Below are 22,286 nucleotides of genomic sequence, written 5' to 3' on the forward strand. Positions count from 1 at the left end.
TTAATTAATCCTTGTTCTTTAATCGCGTGTAGTTTGCCTTTGGCAACAGTCGTGTTTGTTTCTTTCATCAACTGCCATTCCTCCTATGTGTCTCTTCTCTTTATTGGAGATACCAATCGAGACTAAAGCATATCGCTTTGTCGTAACCCCTTTAGTTTTGGTTGGTGTCTCTAACCGAAGCTAAATGTCCCATTTGCACCGGAACTGATGCCTATCGAGCCCCGTGTCGTGTCTCCATCGTTCGAACTGGGACTAATGCTCACATTAGTCCGGATTCGTAACACTATCGGGACTACCGTTCTGATCCGGTTAGAACGAAAGCCGTGTTTCCTACTAGTGTGTGCATGGTCATCCATTTCTTCATGTATCACATTACCATAAGTTGCGGCTTAAGTGAACAGAAAAATGTTAGGAACATAGAGGGTCACATGACTCGTCACAGAGAGTCGAACCCTACATTCCTTGAAGGTGAAGATTGGTTCGTTGGGCCATTCTCTTGAAGTGAGAATGCAAAAAGGAACTAAATTTTTGGTTATGCTGTTGAAGGGACCAATTATTGAGATAAGAAGGCATTCTCGTAGTGTGATGGACGGTGGTAGTGGTAGCAACCACAAAAAGTTCTTGCGCAACTCACAAGTGTCCGGCGAGTGGAAGCAACCATTAAACTAGAGGAGGGTTACCTAGACCACGAAGTGAGGCGGGAGATTCCTGCAAGCTCGATGCAGAGGCTACACATGCAGCAAAGATCTAGGATCCGCGAGCCCACGATCATGGATAGAGATTGCTTGGAAGAGAAGAAGAAATTACTTAGGCGGCCATGGCGATCGACACAACTTGCATGCTACATGTGATCCCTCCGAAGGCACTGTCGATGCATCGTCGCCACTCGTCCACTCCTCCGCAGCAGGGTCTCCGAAGACGTGTCCAACATCGAGGATTCCCCATAGCGCGGGTGCACCTCAGATAACCACACGCCTTAGAGGCCTTTAGCACATCATGCACGCCGAGAGGACAATGTTGGCTCCGGAATGCCGCTCCTGGCGGAAGGAGTCGGCGATGACTTGGACAATGACAATCTGGATTACTTTGACCGGCGCCACGCGTGCTCTTTGTCTGGTGGCCATATGATGGGGAAGGAATCTACACGGGATGCATGGGGTGGAAAGGGGAGAAAAATATTTGATTTATTGAGATATATTGGTAAATTCTATTAGTTTTTTGGGAAGTGGTAATTTCTAACTTAATCTACGGTATGTTTACCCATTGAGTTAAGAAACAAAAGGTATAACCCTAAAAAAGGTGAACCCAAGGGGGTGGGTGCAAAAAAGCAAGGTGAAAGGGATTAAGTCGTAAAGTGGGGGTGGAGTGTATGGTTTTAGTGAGTGGAGCGTTTTAAGATTGACCAAACCAAGCAGAGGCACAAGGTCTCACATACTCGGATCTAACAGATAGTGGAGCACGTTGAGGAGAGGGGAAGTAAGGGATCGACGCGACGTGACGCCTCCGTCGCGAGCTCGGCGGGCGAGCGAGATGGCGACCCGACGATCCTCCGATCACCTCGCTGATGCAGCGACGGAGGTCCCATACTGGCCCCAGTTCCTCTTCACTTCGGACATGCCAGACGACTCGTCCCCGCACGACGGTGCCGCCAGGCAAATCGTCGACTCCGTCCTCGCCCGCTTCCTCTCGCTCACCCGCCGCCGCATCGAAATCGCCCAGGCCCAGGTACCCCATAGTGCCCCTCCCTTTGTCTCTTGCTTTCTAGATCTGACCGCTTCCGTCGTATCCCGCTTTCCAGATCTGGCCGCTCCCTTTGTCTCCCGCTTTCCAGATCTGGCCTCTCTCTTTGTCTCTCGCTTTTCAGATCTCGCTGTTCTCTTTGTCTCTCGCTTTCCAAATTTGTTTGCTCTCTTTGTCTTATGCTTTTCAGATTTGGCCGCTCTTTTTGTCTCTCGCTTTTCAAATCTGTCTGCTCTCTTTGTCTCATGCTTTTTCAGATTTGTCCGCTCTTTTTGTCTCTCGCTCCAGATCTAGCCGTGCATGGATCGCTTGATTAGTTTGATTTGATGCGGGGTCACCTGACCTACTAGCGTTGCCGCGATAGGCTAATGCGGTAGAAAATCCACAAATCCATAGATTCAACAACCAAACTCAAAGCAACACGAAGCAATAAAAAAACACGAGTTATAAATAACTACATGTGCAAGGTATCATCCCCCGATTCTCTCGTGCCATGGCTAAATTGATTGTCTTACCATTGCTTGATGGACCAAATTCAAGGCCGGCTAACTCATATAATGTTACTTTGTCAATGTCATAGCATATGTCTTGTTAATTAATGTCATGGCCTTCAATGCACATCTTAAAAATTATTGTGTGCATTCAGTAACATAGCAGGGTTTTGAATGAGGGTGGTCCAATGGACATAAAAAATTACACTACCAGTATTAATATACTAGCATATAATTTATCAAACGACAAAAACAATAAATTTTATCAAAGCATGTCATGGCCTCATTTGGTTTATAGGATATGAATATCATGTGAATAGGTCTTCTCCCTGTCCAACCGCTAGTGGCAATGTTTGACGACGTTAGTGACGGGTCCGTGATGCCACGTCACCAAAAATGGGCCCTACATGTCATAATCATGCTTAAGACGCTCCAACAGATGAGTTAGTGCTTTTTGCAACAAATTAGGCAGCTTTGGTGTGTTTTCTGCAACAAATGTGTAGAACAGTGTTTTCTGCAATCCTTCATTTTAATGTGGTGGTTTTTTGCAATTAACTCATGCGACATCCATGCTTCACAATTCGTTGGTCCACGACAACCGAGGACTGCCCTGCCTTCAACCCGGTAGTGTTGTGTGCCCGTCTGTCAGTTCATTGTTAGTGCTCAGTCATCCATCGCTTTCTTGCTTCCCTATGGAGATGTAAGTAGGAAGCTGAGACATCAAGACCAACTATGTATGCTTACAAGGGTATAGAAAGGAAAGTAACTAGCCGTGTTGAAAGCTCATTCGTTGATGGTCTTAGGCCGTTGGAAGCTAAGGCCTCGACGTTTTTTTTTTGCAACTATGGAAATGATGGGCCGAATCCTAGTGTAGTCCACGGACCACCCTTATTCATCGTGTGGCTACATCACATCACACCTTCATTTGCCTTTACTTATTTCCCCATAAGTTTGCAATGCTATTGACTGTCATCGAAGCGATTTACGCGGTGACACACTCGACATTCGTTGCCGCTAGCAACTCATAGTCTCCAAAGCTCGTGCTCACTAGTGTCTCTACATATCAGGTATTCAACAACATCTCTCTCGGAACCGGTTGGAGCGACATCTTTTTTGGTGCAGAAAATCGTATGACTTACGCTACGCAATGACAGACTTCATTGCTGGTTCGTCGTCGCGCTCTTATTTTCAACATCAGAGTTACCTAATTAGGACCAGGATTCATCCGAACCATTACTATTTTTTTAAAAAGATTCCAGAAAGAGGGCAGGTCACTAGAACCCGGGCCTTTGTACTCCGTCTTTACGCTCCACGACAACAAACTTTGTTGTTGGTTTGTCTCCGTGCTTTCCTTTCCAGCATCAGAGTTACCTAGTTAGGATCGTGATTCGCCTGAATCATTTTTACGTTTGAAAAGATTTTGAAAAAGGGGGCAAGTTATTCGAACCCGGGCCTCCGTAATCCAGTTCATCCCACGACATGATTTACGCGGAGGTACGATGTTTTTGTTGTTTCGAGAAAGGAGAGTAGTCAATCAATACACAATGATGATGGTTAATACTTGCTTGATGTGGATGGCAAGATGGTTTATTCATGTATGTAGGAGCACATGAAGAACAAGTTTAACACACATGATAATAAGGAGCATGTGGTTTTAGTGAGTGGAGTGTTTTAACATGAACCTGAATCGATGGATTAGATTTAGATTAGGGAGGGGAGGGGAGGGGAGGGGAGGAGGGTCGTCACACACTCGGCTCCCTCTCCTCTGACAGTGGAGCACGGAGAGGAGAGGAGAGGGGAGGGACGGACGCGACGCGGGCGCGCCTCCTCCGACGCGATCTCGGCGGGCCGGCGAGCTGGCGACCCCGCGCACCTCCCACCACCTCGCCGCCGCCGCGGCGCTCGCGGCGGCGGGGGTCTCCTACCCGCCGCCGCTGCCCCCCACGCCGCACGCCGCGGGGGCCTTCTCCTCCGCCTCCTCCGCGCACGACGCCGGCGCGGGCGGCGCCGCCAGGCAGATCGTAGACTCCCTCCTCGCGCGCTTCCTCCCGCTCGCCCGCCGCCGCATCGAGACCGCCCAGGCCCAGGTGACCCCCCCTTCCCCTCCCGCGTTCCCCGATTCTCCGCCCGTTCCCCATTCGCGCGCGAGGTCAACGACAGCCGCACTGGCACCTCTGCCCCCCCTAGGTTCGCCCCTGCCGGCGTCGCCACGGCACAATCCGCCGACGCGCTTGAATTTATTTAGATTTTGCTCCTGACCTAACCTCCGTATGCGTGCGCCCCCCTCCCTGCCCACACGGCTGAAATGCTCAGCGTCGATTAGGTTTTGCCAGAGGTCTGACAACTAGAAAAATGCTGGGATTTTAGTTGCTCCTGCTCGCGTGTGACGCGGCAGCAGCTCTTCTCGTGTGCTCGTATGGAGAGCAATGATTACTCGGTTCGTCGTGCCGCGGTTGAGTTTGGTTTTAGCTCATGGCCTAACCTATGCGCACTTTTCCCTCCTGCCCACATGGTGGAAATGCTGCCCTGATCAATTCTCTCGGAGACTAATTTCAGTTGTGCTTTACGATTTCCGCCTTTTGCTCCTTTGGAAAGCATTGATGATCTACTATATCTGTGCATTCCGCTGTTAAACGTTAGGCATTTCTTTCATTATCATCCACATCAGCAGGATGCTGCGTGTTATGTTCCCAGAGAAAATGCTATAATCATGCAACACTAATTTTCTTCTTCTTAATAAGCAGGATGGACAATACCTACGGCCATCTGACCCAAGCTATGAGCAAGTACTTGATTCACTTGCCATGGTCGCAAGGCACACACCTCTACCTCTTCTCGAAGCTCTTCTTCGGTGGAGAGAAAGGTACACTGATCGCCATCATAACTATTGAAAATTTTCCAACCTGGTAGACTTAAGATTTTTATTTATTTTACACCGAGCTTTAAGCATTGTTGCTTACTCCTACTCTAGAAACTCTCTGCAGTATTTTATTTTTTTCACTGAAGTTTTGTACACCTCTATTCCACAGTGAATCGCCAAAAGGTGCTCATGATGCCTCAACATATCAAAAGAAGGTCTGTTATCAACCGACCATCTATTTTTTTTCTTACAAAAAACAACATTCTCTTAGGTTGTATGCTCAATGAACATCACCAAATATGCATTCCATAGGTTATCTTATAGTTAGAGATTGTCACTAGCAAACATTTTCATCCTTGATCTCTCAAACTTGTTCTTTCCCTATATATTTTAAAATGCATTCTCCTGTCTAAAATATTCCTGGATTTCCCTTCCCTTTACCCAGCTTGCTGTCGAGTGCATTTTCAGCTCAGCCTGCATTCGATTTGCTGAGTATTGCCCACAAGAGGGAATCACAGGTTATTTCTTTTTGCCGTTGTTTGTGTGAGGTCTTTGCGTAATTAATTATTTTAAACATAGTTGGCTAACTTATGCGTTATTTTGCCCAGAGAAACTTTGGAATGGCTTGGAAAGTTTCGTATTTGATTGGCTAATTAATGCAGACAGGTGAGAATTTACTGCCTTCTTAAATGCTTTTTCTTGTATGGTAAGAACATGGCAATACCAGCTTGTGCAATCTTAAAGCAGAATGCTGTACATTGAACATCTAATTCTTAGCAAATGAGCACAAACTTTCCCTTCTAAAATATTAACAAAATGCGTTGAATATGCTGAATTCAACTTGGTGACCGTTCAATCAGCCAGTTAATAGGCTGCTCGGCCAATTGTTTGAGCACTGGAACAGCACATAAATAATATGTGTATGCAACACCAATATGCTGTCTTATTTTTTTTTACATGTGCCAAGTTCCTCAATTTTTTTGTACATGTGCCATAAAAAGGAAACTTATCACCCTGAAAATAGAGAGAAGGAAACTTATGTACTTGTAGATGCTGAGTCCCTCCCTACCTTATTTGCATTCTCCAGGGTTGTTAGCCAAGTAGACTATCCTTCATTGGTTGATCTGCGAGGTCTTCTTTTAGATCATGTTGCTCAACTTTTAGGAGCTTTATCACGCATCAGGTACGTTTCTTAATGTGTCCTACTGCCATGGATCAGAGGGACATTTATCTCTCTGTCTAAGTTACTGAGAACTCTGATTATTCATGCAGGTTTAGTTCTGTGACCGAGAGGTTTTTTATTGAGCTTAATAATCGCCGTGTTGATACTCCTGTTGCTAGAAGTGAGACACTCAACATTATTAATGGGATGCGCTACCTCAAACTGGGGGTACGATTATGCACAGACTACTCCATTATTTCAATATTTGTCCCAGTTCATAAGGATTCAAAGGGCATGACATGGCCAATGTGATATGTTCTGTTATCACATATAGAACTTGTTGTACCCATTTCATTTATTTTTAAAAAGGATCTTCCTAGGAATTATATTCCCTAGCATGCTACTGTGCTCCAATTCTGCTAACCAAACCGTAACATGAGCAATAAGTAGATGCATCCGAATCATGTATGTTTCTAATGAACTTTTTGGTTGGATAACAAGACTGCATGGAATGCCTTGATTTTGTTTCTGCCATGTATGGTGCATCTATATCATAAAATTTATGATGGCTTATGTTGCTCCCTTAATTTATTTGTCCAGGTGAAGACGGAGGGTGGGCTGAATGCTTCAGTATCTTTCATCGCAAAAGCAAATCCTCTAAATCGACCTCCAAACAAGAGAAAGAGTGAACTGCAACATGCTTTGTGCAACATGCTCTCAAGTATACTGGCCCCACTTGCCGAGGGAGGCAAAAATCATTGGCCTCCACTAGGTGTGGAACCTGCACTGTCACTTTGGTATGATGCTGTTACTCGAATAAGAGGGCAGCTCATGTATTGGATGGATAAGCAGAGCAAGCATATTGCTGTAAGTTGATGGCATTTTATTTAATAATTATATTTGAACAGTTGAACCTGCATTATCAGTTTGATCAACATTGTCTTTACACTTCTTACTTTCAATTGTTCCTGTTTTTACCTTAGATAGTGATCACCGCCTTCTCAATTGGAAGAAATATTAGATTCCATAAATGGTCCGAAACTCTTTATCTTACTCCTTAATCAATCAAATCACTCAGTTTATTCAAATGTTTTTACATGTTATTTGCTTGCTGGCATGAGAATTTAATGACACAGGACTGAGACCTTTTTAATGTTCTTTAAATTTTTAGTGTGTTAACGATTTTTTTGGTTATGTGTGGATTAAGTTGTTTTAACTGTTGTGGATGAATTACGCCTATTACGGCAATAACTCCTCTCACTCATTATTTTCGTGACATGGTAGTTTCTGACTTGTTGTTGCAGCACATATTTTCCTATTTATATTCGATGCTGAATCTTATTTGCAGGTTGGGTTTCCACTGGTCACTCTTTTTCTTTGCCTTGGTGATTCCCAGACGTTCAACATTAACTTCTCTCAGCATTTGGAGATCCTGTATAAGTATCTTAAGGTAATTTATGTCTACATATTAATTATGAGAACAGGATTATCATCTCATACCATCTTACTGATCAATATTTTGTATTGTTCTTTTCCCTTTATAATAGAGATTCTGTTTATGAAACTTGCATTCTTCCTTTGTGCTGCATGAAGCATACATCTGATTGGCTGTTTATTTTACAGGATAAGAATCATCGATCAATGGCACTAGATTGTCTCCACCGGCTGGTAAAATTTTATGTAAACGTTTATGCGGATTATCAGCCCAGAAATCAAGTGTGGGACTATTTAGACAGTGTGACCTCTCAATTGCTGACTGTGTTGAAGAAAGGATTACTGACTCAAGATGTCCAGCATGATAAACTTGTTGAGTTCTGTGTGACCTTGGCTGAGAGCAACCTGGATTTTGCAATGAATCATATGATACTTGAACTGTTGAAACCAGATAGTCTAAGTGAAGCAAAGGTTGTTGGTCTTAGGGCTTTGCTTGAGATTGTTGTTTCTCCATCAAATCAACAAATTGGCTTGGACGTTTTCCAAGGTAACATGGTTTTGGCAGCAGTATCAATTTTTCAAACTTAATTATTTTGTCACCATATGGTGAACAGTATATTTCTTCTGTATTTTCAGTGTATGGTATTGGCCACTATGTTCCAAAAGTCAAGTTAGCCATCGAGTCAATATTAAGGTCTTGTAGCAAGGCTTATAGCCTAGCCCTTCTTACATCATCGAAGGCTACAATTGGTATGTTGCTACTTATCATCAATTCATCATATGTAGCAAATGTTCAAAATACCGCCAAGTGCTATTGTTTCTATGTATTTATTTTGGACCTCTTTTGGACAATACTGAAACTGAAAATTGTGGAAGAGAGCAGCAGATTCTGTAATCCATTTGCTATATTTACCCCTGATTTCTGTTATCGTATTGTCAGATAATGTAACAAAGGATAAATCTCAGGGATCACTCTTCAGATCTGTGCTTAAATGTATACCATACTTGATAGAAGAGGTGGGGCGTAATGATAGAATGACTGAGATTATACCTCAACATGTGACAAGTATTGACCCTGTCGTCCGTGAAGAAGCCGTGCTAGTTTTGAACAGGATCGTACGATTTCTACCTGATCGTCGGTTTGCTGTGCTGAAAGGAATGGCTACTTTTATCCTGAAACTCCCCGATGAGTTCCCTATTTTGATTCTCAATTCACTGGGACGCCTAGTAGAGCTTATGCGGTTGTGGAGAGCTTGCCTCTCTGAGGAACTTCTGGCAAAAGATATGCAAAGCTTTAAACGTTCTAGTCTAGGAGGCGATACACTACAGAGATCATCTCCTTTTCATAAGTCCAAAGATATATCTGAATTCCGTGCCTGGGAAATGGATGCGGTTGGTCTTGTCTTTCTCAGCTCTGCTGATGTTCAAATACGGCTTACAGCTCTGGAGTTATTGCGATGTGTTCGGTCTCTAAAGAATGATCTGAGAGATTACTCAACAAATGAAGGTGACAATAAACTGAGACTTGAACCTGAACCAATTTTTATCATTGACATCATAGAGGAGAATGGGGTGAGTTCCTTGTATCATTGCTTGTTGGATTTAAGTTTTTTTGAGCTGTCAGAAGACTTGTCTGAGATGCAACAATTTAATTTGAAACTTGAATATTTAGTTACGATGTTTCTTTCCTCTAATATTCTTACGGTTTTCGATACCCGCACATTCCCAACAGAGCCTTGAAACTTGTCATTGAACCTTTTCATGCTTGACCAGATAAGTAAATATTTATAGTTTTGCAGGAAGACATTGTTCAGAGCTGTTATTGGGATCCAGGGCGACCTTATGATCTGAGACGTGAGATGGATCCCATCCCTTCTGATGTGACACTTCAATCCATCTTGGAGAGCGCTGATAAAAGCAGATGGGCCCGCTACCTCAGTGAAATTGTGAAATATGCGGCTGAACTTTGCCCTGCCTCTGTGCATATTGCAAGGCAAGAACTCCGCTCTTCTTCTTTATTTTTTTGTATATATTTTTTAAGAAAAGTGTGATCATGTTATCCACCATATCGTTCATGCAGAGAGAATAATTACAAGTCAGTACCCTATTCCACACCACATGGTTGCAGTCTCTCGTAATCTTGTGCGCTTGTGCCGTAGAGTTGTTGTTGTATATATGGTTTAGTTTGTTAATATGCTATAGTTGATCTTTATTTTTATTTTTCCCACGTCAGTTTTCTGTTGTGTGTTCCATTATGCAGAGGCTTCTCTGCACTATGGAAACACTACAGTAGGGCCTTTTCTCTTTCCGAATTCTGTCAGCAAGAAATTTGGAATAGCAGCTCACCTCCTTAGATGGGGAGTTTGACCAGTTGTGTTAAAATCTCCTTAGATGGAGGGTTGACTAGATGAGAGCTTGAGACACCCAATAGACACATGCCCTTGACTTTGGTTTATTTACTGAATTTGTTTATTCAAACTAGCATAGGAATGTGTTGCTGCAGATGACTTATATTTCTTTGAATAGCTTATAAAAACAAATATACTATATGGTGTAAAAAATTAGTATGTCGTTTTATTGAATTTGATGGTCAAGTGAGAAACCAATACTAAAGATGCATTGTACAGTTTGGTAATATCAGAACTACTGCTCTTATGTGATCGTGTAACGCTTAGAGCTTGAGTCATTTTGAAATATTGATTAGTTTTTATTCAAGTTTCCACTAAGATGGTTGAGTGTTGAAGTATGTTATGTTATTATAGTGTGGGCTTGTGAAGAATTGATGAGATGTCAGGGTTTTCTCTTACTTCGTAGACCATTGTCAGTTTTCTGCTCGTATCAAGGTCAAGGACCAGTGTCAGTTTCTGTCACTACCAAGAGCAATGATCAATGTGACCTTGCTTCTTTCTTTCCTTTTTCTCTTCATTCTAGAGCTTTTGGTTCCGGAAGTTTTCTAGAGACCCGGGAACCATTGGGTTGCATCCAAAAAAGGTGTATATTTGTTTCAGGACGGTACATGAAGATGTGCAGTTATCTAAAAAGTTTATGTACTGCTGTTAAGTTTCACTTCATAAACAACTCACATTTCTGCATTGATTTGACAATTTGGCTGGGCTTCATATTGACTTTCTTTCGTGACTCAACAGATTAGAAGTCGTTAGGAGACTTGATCAGATCACTCCCTCCGAGCTAGGTGGAAAGTCTCAGCAATTACAAGATTCTGAGGCCAAGCTTGACCAGTGGTTGATATATGCAACATTTGCATGCTCTTGCCCACCTGATAACAAAGAATTCACCCCCAAAGCAGCGAGAGACATCTTCCATACAATTTTCCCATCTCTGCGCCATGGTTCAGAAGGATATGCAGTAAGATGATTATTTTTCCAAGTGGTCAAACCCACCTTGCATATTACTCTAGTTTTTCACTATAATGCCTTTTTGTGGAACAATCATGAGCTAACAGACTATGGATAAAAAGTATTAATGCCATTTTGCTGTATATTGAATCTTAGTCAAGCATTTCAACATAGTACATGATTAGTTGATTATGGCATCAATACATGAATTGACTTATCATTTTGCTTTATTTTTGTTTCTGCAGCTTGCTGCTACGGCTGCACTTGGGCACTCACATCTAGAAGTATGTGAAATCATGTTTGGTGAACTTGCATCTTTTCTTGAGGATGTTTCATCAGAAACTGAAGGAAAATCAAAATGGAAGGTACATTAAATTTTTGGATTCATTGAAGTCACTGCCTCTTTATTCCTTAAACTTCTTACGAGGTCAAATATTTGGTAGACCTTTCCGTATCAGTGAAACCTGACCTTTACTTCTCTGATGACATACCTTATTTGATTCAGTTGGCTTTACATAGCTATGATTTTAGCTATGTAGCTTAATAAGCTCTTTCATTTCTCTTTGACCATATTCCATGCCCAATATTCTAACTTATTTGTTAAAATATAGTAAAATGCACAAATCATTTATATTTCTATTTTTTTGCCTTAGTCTATATGCAAGAACAAGCACATCAACATTTAAAAAAGGCACAATAATGCATACTCTCTCACTGTAGTTATTTTCTGATCTGTTTGCCTCTGCAGAATCCTAGGTCCCGCCGTGAGGATTTGCGCACTCATGTTGCAAACATACATCGAATGATAGCTGAAAAGATTTGGCCTGGGATGCTTATTCGGAAGCCGGTTCTCCGTTTACATTTTCTAAAGTTTATTGAAGAAACATACCGCCAAATCAACATGGCATCATCTGATGGCTTTCAGGATTTGCAGCCTCTCCGATATGCATTAGCATCTGTCATAAGATATCTAGCTCCTGAATTTGTTGATGCAAGGTCCGAGAGGTTTGACAACAGAATACGTAAGAAACTTTTCGATCTTCTCCTTAACTGGAGTGATGAATCTGGCAGCTCATGGGGGCAGGAAAGCGGCACTGATTATCGCCGTGAACTTGAGCGATATAAAGCCACTCAACATAATAGGTCAAGGGAATCACTCGACAAGCTTGCATTTGACAGGGAAATGGCTGAGCAGTTGGAAGCCATCAATTGGGCTTCCATGCATGCTATTGCTTCTTTGCTTTATGGTCCTTGTTTTGATGATAATGCTAGAAAGATGTCAGGTCGTGTAATATTGTGGATCAATAGTTTGTTCGGGGAACCAGCTCTGAGAGCACCTTTTGGGCATTCACCAGTAGATCCTCGAACACCATCATACTCAAAGCATACCGATGGAGGACGCTTTGGTGGGAAGGACAAACAAAAGGCTAGTCTATTTCGAGTTCTCTTAGCAAAAACTGCGTTGAAGAATATTTTGCAGACAAATTTGGATTTGTTCCCTGCTTGCATAGACCAGGTAAGTTCTGCTTCTGTTTTTATGTCTTATATTTCTGACTGTGTGGCAACAAATGAACTAATTGCACTGGTTACACATGGTGTGTTCTTTAGATTAGCCATTTAGTTGCATTTGCTGCAAAAAATATACATTCATGTTGATTTTCTCTTCTCAAACTGGCCTATTAATTATTTGGTGACCATTATCTTGTTGATTTATCTTGTTCAGCTTAGGATGGTGCTATTCATTTTTTTTTCTGAACAGAAAACAGCAGGAGAGGTGGCTCCTACTGTGTTAAAATTAATAAGGGAAAGTTATTTACAAGAGCAGGGACATTTTGCCCCTGGGGTGGGGTGAGCAGAGCAAAATACAATACGATTTAAGCTACTCCCTCCGTTCACTTTTGTAAGACGTTTTAGACATTTAAGACAACACCCAAAACAGTTGAATTTCAGTTGTCTAAAATGTCTTATAAAAGTGAACAGAGGGAGTACTATGGAAGATATAAAAGCGTCTAGGAACTCAAATAATTCAGGGGATACCCTAAGCTTGAGCTGTTCCATATAAAAGTGGTTATTTCCTTCTAGGATGTTATGCTTATAGTTTTTACAGTATTGCTTGCCATCACTGTTAAATTTGATGGTTTCAATCATCTGTTGATCTTTGCAGTGCTACTCTCCAGACGCTGCAATAGCGGATGGGTATTTCAGTGTTCTGGCTGAAGTTTACATGCGTCAAGAAATTCCAAAATGTGAGATCCAGAGACTTTTAAGCTTGATCCTCTACAAGGTGGTTGATCAAACAAAACTTATCCGTGACAGTGCCCTCCAGATGCTGGAGACACTCTCTCTCCGTGAATGGGCTGAAGATGACGCTGATGGCATCGGACATTATCGGGCATCTGTTGTTGGCAACCTTCCAGACTCGTACCAACAATTCCAGTACAAGCTGTCCTCAAAGCTTGCCAAGGACCATCCTGAACTCAGTGAGCATCTATGCGAGGAAATTATGCAGCGCCAGCTTGATGCAGTGGACATTATAGCACAGCATCAGGTCCTCACATGCATGGCTCCTTGGATAGAAAATCTCAACTTTGTGAGATTAAAGGAATCTGGGTGGAGTGAGAGATTGCTGAAAAGTCTTTATTACGTGACATGGAAGCATGGTGATCAGTTTCCTGATGAGATTGAGAAACTATGGAGCACCGTTGCAAGCAATACTCGCAATATTATCCCTGTGCTCAACTTCTTGATTACCAGAGGGATAGAGGACTGCGATGCCAATCCATCAGCAGAGATCACTGGTGCATTCGCTACGTACTTTTCAGTTGCCAAGCGTGTCAGTCTTTACCTAGCTCGAATTTGCCCACAGCAGACCATTGATCATTTGGTCTGTGAGTTATCTCAGAGAATGCTTGAAGACAACGAGGAACCAATCAGGCCTGGGAAGTTTGATGCTTCTGCAAATGTTGTGCTAGAGTTCTCTCAAGGACCTACTACCTCTCAGGTATCATCAGTAATTGATAGCCAGCCTCACATGTCCCCCCTGCTTGTCCGTGGTTCTCTTGATGGTGCAATCAGGAATGTCAGTGGGAACTTGAGCTGGCGGACATCGACGGTAACTGGACGAAGTGTGTCTGGCCCATTGAGCCCATTGGCCCCAGAAGTGACCAACATCCCAAACCCCACTACAGGCCGGTCAGGCCAGCTCCTTCCAGCGTTAATGAACATGTCAGGACCGTTGATGGGTGTCCGGAGCTCGGCTGGTCATCTGAGGAGCCGTCATGTTTCCAGGGATAGTGGAGACTACTATTTTGACACCCCAAATTCAAACGATGAATTTCTGCATCAAGGGGGCAGTGGAATTCATGGGATTAATGCTAATGAGCTCCAATCTGCATTACAGGGCCACCAGCACTTGCTTTCACGTGCCGACATTGCTTTGATTCTCCTTGCTGAAATTGCTTATGAAAATGATGAGGACTTCCGTGAAAATTTGCCTCTGTTATTCCATGTCACGTGTGTTTCAATGGATAGCTCGGAAGACATTGTGCTTGAGCATTGCCAGGATTTGCTGGTGAATCTCCTCTACTCGCTTGCTGGCCGGCATCTTGAACTGTATGAGGTTGAAAGCAGCGAAAGGGAGAATAAACAGCATGTGGTGAGCTTGATAAAATACATCCAGTCTAAAAGAGGCAGCCTGATGTGGGAGAACGAGGATCCTACCCTTGTCCGGACTGAGCTTCCTAGCACTTCACTCTTGTCAGCACTCGTACAAAGCATGGTCAGTGCAATTTTCTTCCAGGGGGATCTTCGTGAGACTTGGGGGGCTGAAGCACTTAAGTGGGCCATGGAGTGCACATCCCGTCACCTGGCCTGTCGATCGCACCAGATATATCGTGCCTTGCGTCCTAGTGTCAAGAGTGATAGCTGTGTGTTGCTTCTGAGGTGCGTCCACAGATGCTTGGGTAACCCTGTCCCGGCTGTTTTGGGGTTTGCGATGGAAAACTTGCTGACACTTCAAGTCATGGTTGAGAACATGGAGTCTGAGAAGGTGATACTTTACCCGCAGCTGTTCTGGGGCTGTGTGGCGCTGATGCATACCGACTTTGTCCACATCTACTGCCAAGTGCTTGAATTGTTCTGTAGGGTGATTGATCGCTTGACCTTCCGTGACCGGACAACTGAAAATGTGTTACTATCCAGCATGCCCCGTGATGAGTTCGACGTCAATGGTTACATAAGTGACCTCCACAGGCTGGAGTCGAGAACTACTTCAGAGAGGTTGCTGTCTGTCACTGAGACCGGAAAAGTCCCTGCTTTTGAAGGCGTGCAGCCGCTGGTACTGAAAGGGCTCATGTCCAGCGCCAGTCATGGGTCTGCGATTGAGGTGCTATCTAGGATCACGATACCCACATGTGATTCTATATTTGGGAATCCCGAGACAAGGCTGCTGATGCACATCACAGGTCTTCTTCCGTGGCTCGGGTTGCAGCTCACCAAGGATGTATCTTCCCTAGGGTCAGCCTCACCTCTACAAGAACAGAACCAGAAGGCCTACTATGTGGCATCCAATATCTCAGGATGGTGCCGTGTGAAATCTCTTCATGTCCTAGCCGAGGTCTTCAGATCATACTCTTACGGGGAAATCATCTCCCTGGAGGATCTCTTTGCGCGTGCCTCACCGCCGATCTGCGCCGAGTGGTTCCCCAAGCACTCGTCCCTGGCCTTCGGGCACCTCCTCAGGCTCCTGGAGAGGGGCCCTCTGGACTACCAGCGGGTGGTGCTCCTGATGCTCAAGTCGCTGCTGCAGCAGACCCCCGTGGACCCGTCCCAGATACCCCAGGTGTACAACGTGGTGTCGCAGCTCGTCGAGAGCGCGCTGTGCGCCGAGGCGCTCAACGTGCTGGAGGCGCTGCTGCGGAGCTGCGGTGGCGGCGGCGCGTCCGGCAGCGACGACAGCCTGGGCTTGTCGGGTGAGAACAGTGGCAGCCACGGGATGATGACAGGTGAGAAGGTGCTCGAGAGGATGCTGCTCCCGCAGTCGTCGTTCAAGGCCCGGAGCGGGCCGCTCCAGTACGCCGCTGGGTCGGGGTTCGGGTCCATGATGGCGGCCCAGGGCGGCGCCGGTGTCGCCACCCCTGTGGACACTGGGCTGGTCGCGCGGGACGTGGCGCTGCAGAACACCCGGCTGCTTCTCGGGCGCGTCCTTGATACCTGCGCCCTCGGCCGCAAGCGGGACCACAAGCGCCTGGTGCCGTTCGTGGCCAACATCGGGTAGCAGACGTTCTGGGCATTGCAGCGCAGGATCATGCTGCTGCTGTTGTTTGTCAACTCAAAGTGGTTTGTACATCTATCTATAGGAGCTGCTAAAGATGGTTAGTTCACCTGGCTGAAAGGGCTGATGAGGTGCATCCAAGCGACAATTCGATTAGTTTTGAACTGGGCGAACTATTTTTTTTGAATTTTGAAACCTGTATTTATATATATCCTGAGGCCTAGGTGCGGAGTTGATGATATATATGGATGTTAGCTGTAGACTCTAGTTGAGCTCAGTGTACAGTAGCGTCGTTGGCAATCCTTTCCTTTTGTTTTCCTTGTTTTGGCTGGAGCAGTATTCATGCATGTGTAAATCTTTTTTTTTGGTCATCTTTTGCTTTGTGAAATGACGATATATAATCCCAAACGAAGCGGGACCCTCGATCCTTTTTCTGCATTGTTATTTTTTCATATGATTATCTGTCTCTGAGGAGTGACAAGCTCACAATATTCAGAGCTTTTGTTTATTAAATGTGTTCAACAGTGGCCTTCACGTGGCCTCTCAACAAAGCCAGAGCAGAAAAAAGAGGGCACACTCTTTTTTCCAGTTTTCTTGTATCCATCATCCTACTATATCCTCTTATCTTTTTTATTTTTAGAAAATATCAGATCTATTATAAAAGTTCATGTTCATTGGAAGTACAAAATATCTCAAACATAAAATTACATTGAGATTTTGAGACCATCGAACAACCACTTCAGCCGCCGACGTGCCTTGATCCAAACCTTTAAAATGTTGACTATGAATATTCAGCTGCCGACGTGCCTTGAGCCAAACTTTTAAAATGTTGACTATGAATATTCAGCCGCCCACGTGCTATGAGCCAAACTTTTAAAATGTTGACTATGAATATTCAGCCGCCGACGTGCCTTGATCCTTCCGGCACTGTAGCACCTCACGTCCTCCTCCTGGCATGCGAGAGAGGGGGCTTACGGGGAGGCAAAATCAGTCGATAGATAGTAACCATTTTCCTTCCAAAAATACAGAATTGCAACGTCTTAATTGTTTCAAGTAGACGTGTGTGTGTGTGTGAAAGGAGGGAAAAGAAAAAACACACGTGCGGAATGGAACGAAAAGATAAAGACATGTGGACCAACACGAACGCGTGGCATGAGTAGGAGAAGGATTTTGCAACTATAAATTGAGGCTGCTTCCTCACTATGCCTTTACTACACCCTACCCCCTGGAGAGCTCGAGGAGGAGCTGACAAACGATGGATTCCCAGGCCCCGGCCGGCGATGAAATATAAAATGCTTTAGACATTTTAACATAAACTATACGGACTGAAATAAACGAACAAACACCCTAAAACATGCATATATACATCCGATTCGCATACAAGTTAAAACATACTCCCTCTGTCTCAACAAAGTATCATGAATCTAACATAAAATTTATACTAACTTAATACTGAATCAGAATCATTTATATTGGGACAGATGAGGTATTATATTTGTGGACGAAGGGAGTAACTAACAAGTGAGGCTACTTTCTTTGTTTTCCTTTCAGCCTCAACAATCGGCCATACGTATAGCACCAGCAGCAGCGACAATACCATACACCATACAGTACCACGTGCTCCTACTTTCTACCGTATTTCATGTCTTCCGCTGCTAGCATCTCCGATATATATGCTGTAAAAAGTTTGTAATAATGGACCATTGTGTGTGTGGTCCTTGTGATTGCGGTTACTGTCTTCCGGGCTACTTAAGTTCGGTCGTAGATTCCTGCCAGCTTCTTTGAGGCGGAGAGGTTAGGGATTCTCGTCGTGCACGCAACAACGAGATTATTTGGTGTTAGGTTCAAGGGTTTCATCAGCGACGGTTGTGGCTCCAGGGGCGGACGTTGGTCCTTAGTGACATGTGCATGAAGATTTTCCGACTTTCATCGATAAGATCAAGCCGGCTGCGGTATGGACAAAGGTTGTTCGGTGATTCAACGGCCCTGATGTAATGCGTATTATGTTTGGGATGCTTTGTATTTCCAGCCAACCTTTACAATAAAGATCTGTTTTCTACAATAAAAAAATTACATATTTTGTGGTTATTTGGAGGAGTGACAGCAAATTCATAATATTCAGAACATACATATATAATCTTTTTTTTATGCATGATTGCTGCGATGTCGGCATGGTGCATGTAGAAATAGAACTAGAATCATGAGAATGATTAACAGCTACCACACATGATGATTATACATATGTACATATGTGTGGTGTAGAGTGAGCTTGATGCTAGCGTCCATGTGATATTTTTATAAAGAAAAATATGTGTTCAACAGTGGCCTTCACGTGGTCCCTCAAACAAAGCTAGATGAAGCAAAAAAAGAAAAAGAAAAAAAAAGCACCATGTTTGCATCTTTCTTCTATACATTACTAGCTAAATACCCGTGCATTGCCACAGATCAACATAAAGACATAAAAAAGTTGTTATAATTAAAAATGTGTGTTAAGTATGATAAGACATGGTTTCAATTCCAAGACAAATTGATTAGCTCTCCTACTTCTTTCTTCTTAGGAAACCGTGGTATCTCTTTAACCCCTCCCCCCTTGCAACATTTCTTTCTCCTTACCCTTCATTTCCTTTCATCCTTTTTCACACTGCCGCAAGCAAGCCCTCTTCAAAATCTTATATTTTAATTTATTATATTATTAATTTTCGAAATATTATTTTGATGTCTTTTTGGCAGTGAATAGCTGAATGGAAATTTAAGAAGTACCTTTCACAACTAACTGAAAATAAATCTGAACTCTGATAAGTATAGAGACAAAAGAATAAAACCTTATTTTCTAAAAAAAGTAGGCCCTCCCAAACAACATATACTACTCCCAACCCCCCAAAAAGACCTACGAAAAAGGTATGCTTAATGCCAAACATTTAACCATTAGGTCACTTTCATAAAAAGTCGTTTTTGCATCCGTCAAATGACTTGGAGGAGCATCTTGCGTTCAAGCACTTCTCTATGAATGGGAAGCTTGGGTTCAAGGCTATCATCTTCCTTATGAAGAGAACTCCTCACCTCCTTGAGAATAGAAAGAAGCTTGACAAACCAAGCTCCGTGTGAGCTTTTTGCGCCCCCTGTCTCCATCACAGATAAATATAAACTGAAATTTTAGAGACAAGATGTCTGTAACGTCAGTTTTAGCTCTTGCAACTAAAAAAGCATAGGATTTGATCGCCTCCAAGTTTCAACATTACCTTGAGCCTTAGACATGCTTTTTGATTTGTAGAGTCACAAATCAAATCTCCGAGCATGACAGAAAATTGAGATCGGTGTAATGAGTTAGGACTGGCTTGAACATTCAATAGTACAACCAACACGAAAACTCTGATGACATACTACAATCACAAGGAAATATGTAAATGCGTGCATTATTTAAGTTCTTAACATCTATCTCTCATGCTCTTCATGCTTCTTTTCTCCTATCCAAGTGTCTCATTGCCAATCTGTCAAAAAATAGCAGCTTCCTACACAGATCGGGCCTCGGTCAGCGACGCAACGGAAGCGTACATCAACCTTCAGGAATTACTCGTCAAGCTTGATATTGACCAATGACCACCTAGATTGATGGCAAGATGCCGTGAGAAGGCATCACACACACTCGGACTCACCAGTTGCCAGCTCACCGCAGGAGTAATCTACACACGTAAAGACTTAAAAAACAAGAATCAATGCCATAAAAAATTAAAAGAAGCTACACATGCAAGTGTAAAAAGGCATAAGTGGCAAAAAATCATTTCTGAGGTCAAGCTCATCTACATCCGTGTTGACTAAAAAAAATCAAAACAAATACTGAAAACATTAAAAAATTCAATCCTTGCAAAAAAGTAGTCTGTGTGGCATTTTAATTATCAGAGAAGATTACATACTCGTCATGTAAACTTCAAGATCATAATCTAATCCCGAGAAAGATAACATTAGTATCACCATAAGCAACATACAAGATTTCTAGAAAGCAAATACCAATGGTCATTTTGACAGGAAACAAAGCACATTGTTTAGAAAAAAGATTATGAGTTCAATGTCAAGCAACATGATACTAATTCATACACACATAATTGTCATGTGCCCAGCAGGCGTCATTTGAAAATATGTTAAACTATTGGCAAAGATTCAAAATTAGTCAAGAAATTATTTAATGAACACCATGGTTCTACAACAAAGTGATCAAATTTGAGTACCTCCCAATAAGTGTTTGCTTCACCCCGTGCAAAAATCAAAACATAATAGATATCATTACATGATCAACAGAAATTGAATCAGTAATTAGTGCACACAGTCTACTATTGGTCAATGCTTATTGGCCATATACGAGCTGCTGATATGTCAACTGAACCTCATGGGAAAATTCTCTGTCCGAACATGAGGCCTGATGGGATCCATCATGATAACTAACAAGAAAGGAATAGTCCAAACAGAAAATGATGGGATTAAGTTAGAATAGAAGACCAAACTGGAGGCGGCCAGGTTAGGGATTCTCGTCGTGCGTACGCAACAACGAGATTATTTGGTGTTAGGTTCAAGGGTATCATCAGCGACGACTGCGGCTCCAGGAAGGATGTTGGTCCTTAGTGATATATGCATGAAGATTTTTCGACTTTCATCGACAAGATCAAGCCGGCTGCGATATGGACAGAGGTTGTTCGGTGATTCAACGGCCCTGATGTAATGTGTATTATGCTTGGGGTGCTTTGTATTTCCAGCCAACCTTTACAATAAAGATCTGTTTTCCACAATGAAAAAATACATATTTTGTGGTTATTTCGAGGAGTGACAGCAAGTTCATAATATTCAGAACATACATATATAATCTTTTTTTATGCATGATTGCTGCGATGTCGGCATGGTGCATGTAGAAATAGAAATAGAATCATGAGAATGATTAACAAGCTACCGCACATGATGATTATACATATGTACATATGTGTGGTGTAGAGTGAGCTTGATGCTAGCGTCCATGTGATATTTTTATAAAGAAAAAATATGTGTTCAACAGTGGCCTTCACGTGGTCCCTCAAACAAAGCTAGATGAAGCAAAAAAAAAAAAAAGAAGGAGCGCACCATGGTTGCATTTTTCTTCTATACATTATCCTACTCTCACTAGTGGGGACATGGCCTATAGTCCCGGCCCGTAAGGGGCTTTAGTCCCGGTTCACCAACCGGGACTAAAGGGGGCGGGACTAAAGGCCTAACCTTTAGTTCCGGCTCTGTTCCAAGCCGGGACTAAAGGTGCTCCACGTGGGCGCCTCGTAGCACCCCAGGGGCAGGCCCTTTAGTCCCGGTTCGTTACACGGACCGGGACTAAAGAGTTTCAGATTTTGTTTATTTTTGGGTTTTTTTGAATGAAATTATTTTTGGGTTTTAGGGTTTTAGGGTTTAGGTGTTCGGAAGATTAACGTGATGCCTCGTTTGGTGTTGTTAGGAAAGTATTGATTTGAAAGAAAAGAGACTATTTGTTTCCTAAAATAAATTGCATTAATTAGATAGATCAGTGAGATTGGATAAGTTAGGAAAGCTAGATCTGTGTTCTTTCGTATGTTAAGAAAGTATTGATTTGAAAGAAAAGAGACTATTTGTTTCCTAAAATAAATTGCATTAATTAGATAGACCAGTGAGATTGGATAAGTTAGGAAAGCTAGATCTGTATTCTTTTGTATGTTTGGAAAATATTAATTTAAAAGAAAAGAGGTTATTTGTTTTCTAAAACAAATTGCATTAATTAGAGAGACCAGTGGGATTGGATAAGTTAGGAAAGCTAGATCTGTGTTCTTTCATATGTTAGGAAAATGTTGATTTGAAAGAAAAAAATATCATTTGTTTTATAAAACAAATTGCATTAATTAGAGAGATCAGTGAGATTTGACAACTTAGAAAAGTGAGATATGTGTTCTTTCATATGTTAGGAAAGTGTTGATTTGAATGAAAAGAG

The 22,286-nt window shown here is 42.8% G+C and overlaps 1 protein-coding gene across 1 annotated transcript; it reads left to right on the forward strand.

Annotated features, from left to right (window-relative positions):
- The first annotated feature begins 1,484 nt into the window (after positions 1 to 1,484).
- Positions 1,485 to 16,753, forward strand: LOC123403503. Its single transcript, XM_045097433.1, has 17 exons — positions 1,485 to 1,725; positions 4,976 to 5,094; positions 5,261 to 5,306; positions 5,537 to 5,609; positions 5,700 to 5,757; positions 6,179 to 6,274; positions 6,364 to 6,481; positions 6,854 to 7,120; positions 7,602 to 7,703; positions 7,877 to 8,234; positions 8,324 to 8,437; positions 8,628 to 9,259; positions 9,487 to 9,680; positions 10,834 to 11,053; positions 11,289 to 11,408; positions 11,792 to 12,559; positions 13,208 to 16,753. The coding sequence occupies exons 1-17, from the start codon at positions 1,531 to 1,533 to the stop codon at positions 16,316 to 16,318; spliced, it is 6,591 nt and encodes a 2,196-aa protein (XP_044953368.1). The 5' UTR covers positions 1,485 to 1,530; the 3' UTR covers positions 16,319 to 16,753.
- Positions 16,754 to 22,286: the final 5,533 nt, after the last annotated feature.

The sequence above is a fragment of the Hordeum vulgare genome, chromosome 6H (assembly GCF_904849725.1).
Source record: "Hordeum vulgare subsp. vulgare chromosome 6H, MorexV3_pseudomolecules_assembly, whole genome shotgun sequence".
NCBI classification, from domain to species: domain Eukaryota; kingdom Viridiplantae; phylum Streptophyta; class Magnoliopsida; order Poales; family Poaceae; genus Hordeum; species Hordeum vulgare.

Bases quoted from the DNA above. Each gene is read 5' to 3' on its own strand.
- LOC123403503 (XM_045097433.1), top strand. From the start codon at position 1,531: ATGGCGACCCGACGATCCTCCGATCACCTCGCTGATGCAGCGACGGAG. The intron at 6,482-6,853 runs GTACGATTATGC...TTATTTGTCCAG, and splicing joins TGCGCTACCTCAAACTGGGG to GTGAAGACGGAGGGTGGGCT. The intron at 12,560-13,207 runs GTAAGTTCTGCT...TGATCTTTGCAG, and splicing joins TCCCTGCTTGCATAGACCAG to TGCTACTCTCCAGACGCTGC.